A 12,478-nucleotide genomic window follows, 5' to 3' on the forward strand; every position below is an offset into this window, starting at 1 on the left:
ACAATTTTTCTGTGGCTTTTACAAATTGTTATGCCATTTCACTGTCCCAAAAGAGCTGTTCAGATTCTGCCAAAATCTGAGTCTATCCTGGGAAGTGAGACACAGAGCAAGAGTATTCTGATGTCAGGGGTAGAAGAAGGGGCAGAGAATGACTGTTGTTGATGTGAAGGTATCACTTTAAGTTCAAAGTCCCAACCCTCTGCCAGACAACTCATGGCTCTATTTCCCATACTCTTCAGTGACATTTTTTAAATCCAATTAGGCTCAACAGCAGAAAAGTATTTGGTGAGCTCAGCCTGGCACTTCCAAGCCAAATATTTTCATATACTCTACCAAAGAGCCCCAGAAAGGCAGAAGGTCTGGAAACCTGAGATCTAGTCCCAGTTTAACCTCAAATGCTCAGCAGAGGAGGTAACAGTACGAGCTCTGAAATCAGTCTCCACTTATATTTCTTTTCCTCACTCTTGTTCTATAGCTAATTTTTTTTATTTTAGTACATATAATTATCTAAGCTGATACTAATTCTCTGTAGAATGCAGCAGGGTTAATAAGTAAAACATTTGGCTGGGCGTGGTGGCTCATGCCTGTAATCCCAGCACTTCGGGAGGCCGAGGCAGGCGGATGGATACCTGAGGTCAGGAGTTCAAGACCAGCCTGGCCAACATGGTAAAACCCTGTCTCTATTAAAAACACAAAAATTAGCCAGGCATGGTGGTATGTGCCTGTAATCCCAGCTATTTGGGAGGCTAAGGCAGGAGAATCACTTGAACCCAGGAGGCGGAGGTTGCAGTGAGCCGAGATCGCACCACTGCACTCCAGCCTGGGCAACAGTGAGATCTGTCTCAAAAAAAATAAACAAAAATAAAACATTTTTGTTAATGTACCTATAAAATTACCTGTACTTAATTTTATGAAATATCAGGACTTCTAAAACATTTTTACTTACACAAGACTCTGGGTGTTATCTGTTAAGATTTGCAAATTATTACATGTTCATAAGTTAAAACACTGTTAAGTTTTCCTTATTTCTAGTTGAATGCTTTACAATAGAGCATCTCTCCCAAATGAAATCACAATTTTTAAATCTAACCTGTTGTTCCTTGCAGTGGATCCTGATTCGGACAAGCAGCAATTTGTAAGTGTCCCCGTTCCTTATTGAAACCAAGCCAACCCCAACCTGAGCCTTGCACACCAACAGATGCAGCCGTCAGCTTCTCCTTAAACTTGTCAAAGGAACCAAAGTCACGTTTGATGGCTTCCAGCAACTCCCCTATTAAAAAATCCAAAAACACCCACAAATGAACAGATTTCAACAATTACAATAAAATGTTGTATTACATGTATTAAAATGTTTTTGTCATAGAGCCCAAGAAATTAGACAACATCAGAATGTGACACCTGGATCTAAGTTTCACAATTTTAATTCACATGTTTTTGTTTTTTATAAATTCCACTTGTTTTTTTGTTTTTGTTTTTTTTTTTTTTTTCATTTTTTACCTTTTGAGACGGAGTTTCACTCTTGTTGCCCAGGCTAGAGTGCAATGCCATGATCTCAGCTCACTGCAATCTCTGCCTCCCAGGTTCAAGCAATTCTCCTGCCTCAGCCTCCCGAGTAGCTGGGATTACAGGCATGCGCCACCACACCCGGCTAATTTTGTGTTTTTGGTAGAGACAGGGTTTCTCCATGTTGGTCAGGCTGGTCTCAAACTCCCAACCTCAGGTGATCCACCCACCTCGGCCTCCCAAAGTGCTGGAAATACAGGCGTGAGCCACCGCGCCCAGTTCAAATTTTATTTTAAATTCAGAGGGTACATGCACAGGTTTGTTACATGGGTATCATATGATGCTGAGGTCTGGGGTGCAATTGATCCCATCACCCAGGTAGTGAGCTTAGTATACAACAGTTTTTCACCCCCTCCCCTTCTTTCTCCCTCCAGGTCTGTCCCCAGTGTCTGTTGTAGCCATCTTTATATCCATAAGTACTCCATGTTTAGCTTCCACTTGGAAGTGAGACATGTAGTATTTGGTTTTCTGTTCCTGGGTTAATTTGCTTAGGATAATGGCCTCCAGCTGCGTAGTTCACATTTTTTTAATGAATCGTGTTAGAGGGATTTCCCCACTCACTGTACTATTTTCGTTAGGAAAGAAATACTACTTTCTGTTAGCTTTTTCTTTTCCCTGAATAGAAAATTTTCCTTTGACTTCTACCCTCCTTCTTCTATGTCTCCATTTGGGAATAAAGTTATTGTTCTTCTCCAAGGCAGCCCAGCTCTTCCAGTCTTGATGGGCAGTTTTCTCTACGACTGAACTAAGGGTATACTTTAAGAGCTATAATCCTTTTATTCTGTAGCAATACAGAACATAATTCTAGATTAGTCACATCAACTAAATCAACTGACTCAAAATCTCACTTCTCTTATTCTATGGGTTTAAAAGTAATCATCTTTGTAAGCACAAATGTTGGAATGTGGTACAGATTTAAAAAAATGGCAGCATACCAAAACCATTGGTTGCATATGAATATATCTGATATTCTGGTAACTGACAAAACTTCAAAAGTATTAACTGATAGTCTAGAAGACTGAACTCAAAAAAAAAATAAGTTGGCCGGGTGCAGTGGCTCACACCTGTAATCTTAGTACTTTGGGAGGCCGAGGCAGGTGGATCACCTGAGGTCAGGAGTTCGAAACCAGCCTGACCAACATGGAGAAACTCGTCTCTACTAAAAATACAAAAAAATTCGCCAGGCATGGTGGCAGGCACCTATAATCCCAGCTACTCGGGAGGCTGAGGCAGAGAATCGCTTGAACCCGGGATGGGCGGAGGCTGCAGTGAGCCAAGATCAAGCCACTTCACTGTAGCCTGGGTGAAAGAGCTAAACTCCATCTCCAAAATAATAATAAATAAAAACAAAAATAAAGAAAAAGTTGCCCAGTTTCCCATGCTTACTCCCCTCATTCATCATTACCTTAAAATGAAATTGCTTACTTCAAGTGCATAAGATAGGCTGTCTTCCATAACACTGATTAAAAATGAACAATAAAACCACAGAAATTTAGGGTGCATATCTGGAGCCCAGAAACAAGAGAGAAGAACTACATTTATGCCTCATGCCTCCCTGGGTGAGGAAGATAATTAAAGTCATCTGGGCCTCCACAAGCTACACAGGAAGTCAAGGAAACAGTGATAGTGAACAAGACCATCTAGCCCTGTACTCTCCTCATTCCCTGAACACTTTTAAAAAATACCCAGGAAACCTAATTTCCTGGAACAACTGACTTTTTATCAGTTAGGAAGAGTGAAAAATAGCAAATGACACTATAATTTAATTCTCAAAACACCACCATTGTTATCCCTGTATCACATAGAAGAAAAAAGGTACAGACAGTTAACTATCTAATCCAGGCCCTAGAAACTAGTAAACAGAAAGTTCATCTTTTCTAGGCTGGGCGCGGTGGCTCATGTCCATACCACAGCACTTTGGGAGGCGGAGGTGGGCGGATCACTTGAGGCCAGGAGTTCGAGACCAGCCTGGCCAACATAGTGAAACCCTGTCTCTACTAAAAATATAAAAATTAGCCGGGAGTGATGCCACATGCCTGTAATCCCAGCTACTTGGGTGGCTGAGGCACGAGAATTGCATGAACCTGAAAGGCAGAGGTTGCAGTGAGCCAAGATCGCACCACTGCACTCCAGCCTGGGCGACTGTAAGACTCTGTCTCAAAAAAAAAAAAAAGAAAGTTCATAAAACAAAGTTTCTCAGTCTTTCCCTAATATGAAGTACCATCCAGAAACCGGAAGGTGGAGTTGATGTGATACTCTATGTGTGCATGAACATAAAATCTTATGACATAACTCCATGAATGCATTCTTTATTCCTACTTATGTCCTTTTGAAAGTTACAACTTTTATCGTACTCATTGTTATGAAAAATATGCCACTATGATACCTCTGGTAAGAATAAGGTAACTTAGGCCGGGCACTGTGGCTCATGCCTATAATCCCAGCACTTTGGGAGGCCAAGGCGGGCAGATCACGAGGTCAGGAGTTCAAGACCAGCCTGGCCAACATGGTGAAACCTCATCTCTACTAAAAATGCAAAAATTAGCCAGGCGTGGTGGCAGGCACCTGTAATCTCAGCTACTCGGGAGGCTGAGGCAGGAGAATCGCTTGAACCCAGGAAGCGGAGGTTGCAGTGAGCCAAGACTGCACCACTGTACTCCAGCCCGGGCAACAAGAGCAAAACTCTGTCTCGAAAACAAACAAACAAACAAAAAACAAAACAAAAAACAAGTATAAGGTAACTTAAGTAAATCAACAATCGATTCCTACTGTGCACAAAATGTAGATAAGGGTGCACCAATATATACCAACCTTTGGGTTCTCCACCACCATTAGGGCTGAGGTTTGTCCAGAAAATGGTATGATTGATATGACCACCACCATTAAACTTCAGTGCAGGCTGAAGAGCTATCTGGGCTGTAACATCTCCTGAAAAGTTAAAATGCAAACACATTTTTTTTTATAACTCCTACTTTTTCAACCACTGTATACATTATATTTTTTTCTTTGTAAGCTATTAGATAATGGGACCAGCTTATCTATAAGATCCCTGTTTGTCCTAAAATTCAGCAACCCCCTGCCCCAAAATTATTTGTTCCAGACCTGCTGAACAACTGATGAAGGACCTAGCAGAGGTGGAAAAGCTAGAAAATTCACTCCTGGCTGCTAGGCTCAGGGTTCTCTTAGATAGAAGAGATTTCAGGAAATGAAATACCGAAGAGGACAATCAAATAAAATAATAGAATGCTAAAATGTATGGCTCAACATACAGACTGTACATAAAACCTTCAACTCTCATTTTCAAGACAGACAACCATTCGTTGGGAAATATCTCCAAGCCACATTAACAAGAAACTCAACATACTCAAAATTGAACTCCTGATGTTTAATCCCAAACTTAGTCCTCCTATTGTCCTCCCCATCTCAGTAAATGCCAGCTCTGTCCCTCAGGACATCCTTGGGAACCTGATGTCATTTTTGACTCCTCTCCCTTCACCCCACATCCAATCCACCAGCACATCCATTAGCAAAGCCAGCTCTACCTTTAAAATACATCCAATCTATACAAAAGCACACAGAGAAAAATAAAAGAAAAAAAACACAAGTAGAACCTAATCCCTTCTCCCTAACTCTACTGCCACCTCACTGGGACAGAGGACCAGTATCTCCCACTGCACTGGTGCCACTATCCCCTCAGTTTTGGGGGGTGGGGGTGGGCCTTGCCCCCTCCAAAGGCTCCCCTTCTCACTGAAGCGAACCCTAGGTGTTTACACTCAGCTACTCTTACTACCAAGAGGCGCTGCACTTGACCCCCGTCATTGAGCATGTGCTCACCTGGCTGCAGCCACACTGACCTTTTTGCACTCACATGACCAACTCAGACGTTCCCCTCAAGGCCAGCTGAGCACTGCTGCCTCTGCTGAACACTCTTACCCAAGACAGTCTCAAGCTGCATTCCTGTTCCTCCTTCAAGTCTCCATTGAAACATCAAGCCCATCAGTGAAGCCTTCTCTAGCCACCATACATGAATTAGCCATTCCCTGCCACCCCTCCCAGACCCTTTACTCCTTCTCAATAGGCCCTGTAACTCCTGGCATACTGCATGGGTACCTTGCCAAACAAGTAGGCAAAATAAAATATTCTTTTCTATGCCTTCAAGAAGCTACAGATTAAATGAATTATTAATATTAGAAAAAAATGGAAATCCTCTTGTTTAATAAATATTTTGTGCATATTATCCACAAGATACCAAGAGAAGCAAAGTAAAGGACACAGAGACCCACTGAGAGCTTTGCTCTCAAGGAGCTTACATTTTGGAAAAAGTTCTCGACTGCTGTTCTGAAAGTGTATATTAAGAACGTATGTCTGGGCCGGGTGCAGTGGCTCACGCCTGTAATCCCAGCACTTTGGGAGGCCAAGGCGGGCAGATCTCTTCAGGTCAGGGTTTCAAGACCAGCCTGGCCAACATGATGAAACCCTGTCTCCACTAAAAATACAGAAATTAGCCAGGTATGGTGGCGCGTGCCTATAATCCCAGCTACTCAGGAGCATGAGGCAGGAGAATGGCTTGAACCCAGGAGGCAGAGGTTGCAATGAACCAAGATCACGCCACTGCACTCCAGCCTGGGCGACAGGGCAATACTCCGTCACAAAAAAAAAAAAAGAAAGAAAGAAAAAGAAAAAGAAAAAAGGTACATACAAGGCCAGGTGAAGTGGCTCACGCCTGTAATCCCAGCACTTTGGGAGGCCGAGGTGGGCAGATCACTTGAGGTCAGGAGTTCCAGACCAGCCTGGCTGACATGGAAAAACCCTGTCTCTACTAAAAAACCCACAAAAAGTAGCCAGACATAGTGGCATATGCCTGTAATCCCAGCTACTCAGGAGGCTGAGGCAGGAGAATTGCTTGAACCCAGGAGGCGGAGGTTGCAGTGAGCCGAGATCACATCACTATACTCCAACCTGGGGGACAGACCGAGATTCTGTCAAAAAAAAAAAAAAAAAAAAAAGTATGTCTGACTAGGCACGGTGGCTCACGCCTGTAATCCCAGCACTCTGGAAGGCCGAGGTGCGTGGATGGGGGAGCCCAGGAATTCAAAAGCAGCCTGGGCAACATAGTGTGACCCCGTCTATTTAGATAAAATTTAAAAAAATTTTTTTTAAAAAGAACATACGTAGGCAATGCTGCTTTCTGAAAAAGCTCCAGTTGTTTAGCGATTCAGAAAGGAGGACAGAACCAACTGATATCTGAATACACAGCTAATCTCAAAGGGTTTTTTAAAGACACCAACTTTTTTTTTCCTTTGCCAGGTTTATAAATAGTTTTTTTATAGATCTGTGTTTCCCTTTTTAAATTTTCTTGAGAGTCACCCTAAAAATAGATGTAAGTTTTCTATTGTTTTTTAATAAATCAATAGTAACTAAATTTTTAAAATGGGAAAGATACATGCTTAATGAGAGATAATTTAATAATCTTAACATCTTACAGTTTGCTTACTCATTTTAAAATTAATAAAAATTGAGGGCTTAATATCTGCTTTTAAGAACACTTTTCTGAAATTCAACATTTTATTTGGTTTCAGTTTAGTTTCTGCCTCAAATAATAATAAAAGTCAAATGCTTTTGGTTGAAAAATATTCATATTAGTCAGTTAAATGTGATGAGATTATGACATTGTTTTACCTTTTTTCTCCAAGTTTTCAAACATGAAAATCTAACTTTCTAATAATTTTTAAAATATGTTTAAGTAAAAGAAACCTCTGCAGGTACTCAATCACTTATAAACAATATAGTACAACATAATAAAAAGCTTTTTTCCAGTGGGTTGTATTACATAAGTAAGGCTCTGATTCCACAAGTAAAGGACTGAAATTAAGTTGTTTTTAAAATACTGAAGAGAAAGGTTCCCGGGTGTCAGATGTTGCCTTACAGGAAGTACTTGCGCAACTGGGGTATTCCCCAGTCTCCCCCCATTACATGTTTCCCAAATTTGTTATTTCCTAAATCACGGGGCCTTTTCCCGTAATTCAAGGTTCATCTGTCTCAAGTAAATCTTCCAGAATGTAGTAACTTCCTCCTCCTTTAGTCATTTACTTCAAACACAATCAGGCTGAAATACTGCATTTTTCCACTAGATGCCTCCAGTCAACAAGATGTGACTGTCTAAAAATTACTCAACAAATTTCATAACCCCGAAATTCAAAACATTTAAGGAAAAGTAAACATTTTTTACTACGTAGCTTACCAAGCAATACAGAGTCTAAAAAACATGACTATCGATTATCTTCCTTGTGCAAACCACTAACGAATAGATTAAAAGGACAATACTATTTTGTAAAAAACATTAAAACATAACATTCCCATACACACCCCCAAAAGGCACAGACTCAAAAAGTCCACATACCCCTGGTTTTATCAACCGAGCTCTTGAGAAAAAAAAGTTAACACCATATATTTTAATTGCATTACAAATATGAGTAAATAGTAAATAAAAACAAGCCTGTTTCAGTTTCCCACTAAAGGGCTATTTTCCTTGTGAACTTTGACCCCTAAGTGACATCAAGAAAAGTATCAAGTCTAAAGATCCTGAACTGTTCCACAGTTAGGTTACCGCTTTTTTGGTAACGCACACCATAATGGTGTGCCTCCTCCTCTCCCACCTGAAGTCAACATGTGGGCTCAGTGAAGCTTCACCTGCAGGGTAGCTGGGGATGCAGGGAGTCTCCGAGTCCTAGGCTGGACTCCCGACCCCGTTTGCTCTCAGGAAGATGACAAGGACCATGGTTCCTAGCACGGAGTAGTGTCCTCCTGTCTCCCACCTTCAGTGTGACCTGGCAGCAAGGCGCCACTCCCGCTTCTATCAGGAGGTGACCCTGACACTCAGAGACACCTGCAGACCCGATGATATCTGGGCCACCAGTGGACAGGCGCTGTCAGCCCTCCTGCAAACGGCTGGCACACCCACCTGAGAGACCAAACATTTCCCCAAAGCACATTATATAAGAACAATTTCAATTTGCAAAAAAAAAAAAAAAAAAGAGTGACACAGTAGAGCTTTCTTTTCAGGCCCTACAATTCACCAGTGCTGGCAATATGGGTAACGGAATGTGGCTCACAACAGTAAGGCAAGCTCCTTCGCAGGACCCCAAGTTCCCTGACATGACAGAAGTGTGTTCAAACCCATCGAGGCACTCCTTCTACAATGAGGTAGACCATGTGTTTAAAAGAGAGACTATCGTGCCTGGAAAACTCGGAACCGGTACAAATACGAAGCGGGTTCTCCCCCACGGAGAGGCCCGTCAGTATGGGGCTTGGCTCCCCGGGGTCGCCTCTGCCGGGGACTGCCTCCCGCCGCTCAGCCTGGAACCTACCCTTGGCCAACGCCTCCTGGTACTTCTCCTCGGTGACGTTCAGGTTGTTCACGTAGGCCGCGTGGTGCTTGCTGTGGTGCAGCTGCATGATCTGCGCGTTGATGTGAGGCTCCAGGGCGCCGTAGTCGTAGGGCAGGTCGGGAAGGCTGTGCTTCTGCCTGGAGCCCAGATACCCCAAAGCCGGCGCCAGCTGCCTGCTGGTGCTGAAGACGCGAAAGCACAGCCCGGTCAGTCAGCGCCGCGGGACCGTCTACGTAGGCTGGGCTGCCGAGGAACGGCAGCGCGCGGCGTCCCCCGAGTCCCCGCGTCCCCTCCCTGCGGATCCCCACTCCAGCCGCCGCGCCGGGCACTCCCGGGAGAACCGCCCGCAGGTGCCCCGGCCCCGCCAGGCCCGGTGCGGCCACTGTCGCCATTGCCGCGGAGGCCCTGCCCGCCGCGAGCCCCTTCGCCCTTGGGGCCGTGACAGGGTCCCCTTTCGTCTCACCCGCACACTGCCCGGCTCAACATGCTGCTAGCGCTGGTGCTGGTGCTACCGCTGATGCCGCCGAGCAGCTGAAGCCGCTGCCGAGGACGCCACAGCCACAAGTGCCGCTCCTGCGCCGCCCGCGGGCCTTAAGAAAGCGCGGGGAGCAGCGCCGCGACCCCGGCAGCGCCGCAAGGGCACCGCCGCCCCGCCCCCTCGCGGGCCCCGCCCCGCGCCCGCCGCGCCCAACCCCGGGGGCGCCCTGCGTGCCTGTCCCGCCCGCCCGCGCTTGCCGTACACCCCGCGCCCAGGGCACGGGAGAAAGGAGGTTGCAGGCTAGCCTCGGCCTCGGCAACCTCGCTGCCTGTCTGCCGTATTTGGGTGGCGCGCGGCCGAAGGGAGGCGGCCCCTGCCCCCGTGGAGTTGGTACGGCCCGAAGGCCGTGCCTCCGGCTCCGCCCCCTGCGGCTGCCGGCGGGGATCGCGCTGCACGAGGCGGCTGCGGCGCCTGCCTCTGAGCTTTGGTTGCGCTGCGGGGGGCCGCGGGGTTCCAGAGGCCTCACTGCGAAAAGACCTTCGTACCCTCCCAGGGCCCCCGTGGCCGTTCCTAGGGAAGACGGGGCCTAGCTGCTGGTCAGCGCCGCCCAGCCGGCCTATGAGCTGAGGGTAGAGCCAGCACCCTTCCAACACGAATTCAGTACTCTTTCGCCGTACCCTTGCTTTGCAAGTAAGCCGACCTTGGGCCCTACTCCAGGACAGGAGGCACACAGGCTTTGTCCTCATTGGCTGCATAAGAGCAGTTCTTGGACACCCACGACGTGCCCGAGACTGCAGGCAGGATTTGCACACATTTATCTTTATTTTTACCCCTAGGGTTGGTATTATTGATCTAGTAACAATGAAATCCTCTGAGGTTAAGCAGCTTCTCTTGGGCACAGTTACTAAGTGAGTCAGGACTAGTTCCTACTTTCCTCACTACTAAGCCCTGGCAGTCATGTTTTGTGTGTTTACAGTGACTCTGTGAACCAACTGTTCAGGATAACATAAAAGGACAACAGAGGATTCTCTCCTGCGCTGTCTTGTAGCCTAGTAAGCTGTTAAGTATCAAGTGCTCTCTCAACAGTTAACAATCCTGAATGGTGTGAATCTTCCATGTGTAGAGGTTGGGAAATCTACACTGCCATTGGCGGGAGTTGCCCCTTTATTGAAGAGAATATGATGGACGGTAGCAGGTGCTGAACCGTTTCCGTTGCTTCTTGCAACCCCTGTACAGCCCTCCCAAGGATGACTAGGCTTCGGGTAAGTGGAATGGAAAAACATTCAGGCAAAGAGGAACCACCTGAACTTGGCTTCACAACAGGAAGGGCTGGGCTTGTTTACAGATGTCAGAAGAATGTAACTAGGGCTACGTGTTGGGGTGAAAAAGGAAATTCAGGCTGGGACCAGGTTATAGATACTCTTATTTTTTAAATTTATTATTTATTTATTTTTGAGACACAGTCTCGCTCTGTCGCTCAGGCTGGAGTGCAGTGTCGCGATTTCGGCTCACTGCAACCCCTGCCTCGCGGGTTCAAGCGATTCTCCTGCCTCAGCCTCCGGAGTAGCTGGAATTACAGGCGTGCGCCTCCACGCCCCACTCTTTTTTTTTTTTTTTTTTTTGGTAGAGACAGGGTTTCATTGTGTTGGTCAGGATGGTCTCGAACACCTGACCTCAAGTGATCCGCCCGCCTCGGCCTTCCAAAGTGCTGGGATTACAGGTAGGAGCCACCGCGCCCGGCCTATAGATACCCTTAAAACACAGAGAAGAGCAGGGGTTTGATGTGGTTGTTAATTGGAAGCTCAGAAACATTTCTGCTGAGGTGAGACATACTGAAAGTGGTTTTTCAGGCAAGGTGGTCTGTCACTGACTTGGGATGAAGGGAGTGCAGGCTAGTTAGGAAGCTGGTACATTCGTCTCAGCAGGAGGTACTGCAGGTCACTTTTAGGGCACTAGCCATGAGAACTGGAAGAAAAGGGCATTTTGAAGGATGAACCCACAGGATTCAGAGACAGATCAGTCATTGTAATGGAAAGACTTGATCTAGTGATAATAAAATATTCCTATTGGGAGGCTGAGCTCAGGCTACTTACTTGCACTTCTTGTTTGTATAGAGTGATACTTTGAGAGTTTAAAGTGACTCCTAGGACATGCCCTTTAGAACAAGCACCAGACGTTGGGGGCCGATAGGACTGACAGCAGCAGTCAGGTAGAAGAATCTCCAATATCACACCTGTCATCAGCTACCTCATTACAAAACACTACCATGACTGTGAGTACATCCAAGGTTGTGGGATATGGGAGGTAAAGAAAAGTTTATCACCTTGTCTACCACACCCAGTGAACAAGCTCCGTTTTCTTTTCCTTTTTGTCGCCCGGGCTGGAGTGCAGTGGCGTGATCACGGCTCATTGCAGCGACTTGCTGGGCTCATGTGATTCTTCCACCTCAGCCTCCCAAGAAGCTGGAACTACGGGTGCATACCACCACGCCTGGCTAATTTTTTGTATTTTTTTGTAGTTTTTGTAGAAACAGAGTTTCTCCATGTTGCCCAGGCTGGTCTCAAACTCCTCGGCTCAAGTGATCCTCCCACCTCGGCCTTCCAAAGTTCTGGGATCTATATAGGCTTGAGCCACCACACCTGGCTGCCTTTTTTTTAGGTGGCCACTGTAGGGGGTACTGAATGGCCTCAGAAGTTAGATTACAGTTGATTGACCTGTGTCCCAAGTTTCTCCAGCCAGCCCAGGGTGTCCTCTGCAACATCGGGACACCATGAATATGGATTTCCCATAGATAAACTTCCTAAGGCTACATCACAGCCATCCTGAGACCCACCACTAGTGCAGACCTATATATTGTTTGGAAGAGGCAACTAATGTGGGTTGAGATTAAGTCATTTTGAGCCAGGTATTAACTGCATTCATATTCCAGTAACAGATCCAGCCATAGTTTCTTAAACACAGAAGGGTGTTATTCCCTCATGTAACAAAGACCTGGGGCAGTCAGTCCTGGGTTGGGCTGAAATTCCATGGAGTCATCAAGGATGCAGGC

At 45.9% G+C, this 12,478-nt stretch overlaps 1 protein-coding gene across 3 annotated transcripts in view; it reads right to left on the reverse strand.

Moving 5' to 3' along the window:
* Positions 1 to 9,613, reverse strand: part of SOD2 (superoxide dismutase 2) — a 30,988-nt gene extending 21,375 nt beyond the window's left edge. For all 3 annotated transcript variants that reach the window (XM_030809921.1, XM_003271759.4, XM_030809920.1), the window contains exons 1-4: positions 9,415 to 9,613; positions 8,931 to 9,133; positions 4,375 to 4,491; positions 1,091 to 1,270 (exon numbers count right to left, since the gene is read on the reverse strand). In XM_030809921.1, coding sequence (XP_030665781.1) covers positions 1,091 to 1,270; positions 4,375 to 4,491; positions 8,931 to 9,133; positions 9,415 to 9,437 — 523 coding nt within the window. In that variant the 5' untranslated portion in view covers positions 9,438 to 9,613. The remainder of the gene's footprint in view (positions 1 to 1,090; positions 1,271 to 4,374; positions 4,492 to 8,930; positions 9,134 to 9,414) is intronic.
* Positions 9,614 to 12,478: the final 2,865 nt, after the last annotated feature.

The sequence above is a fragment of the Nomascus leucogenys genome, chromosome 3, assembly GCF_006542625.1.
Source record: "Nomascus leucogenys isolate Asia chromosome 3, Asia_NLE_v1, whole genome shotgun sequence".
Lineage (NCBI taxonomy): Eukaryota > Metazoa > Chordata > Mammalia > Primates > Hylobatidae > Nomascus > Nomascus leucogenys.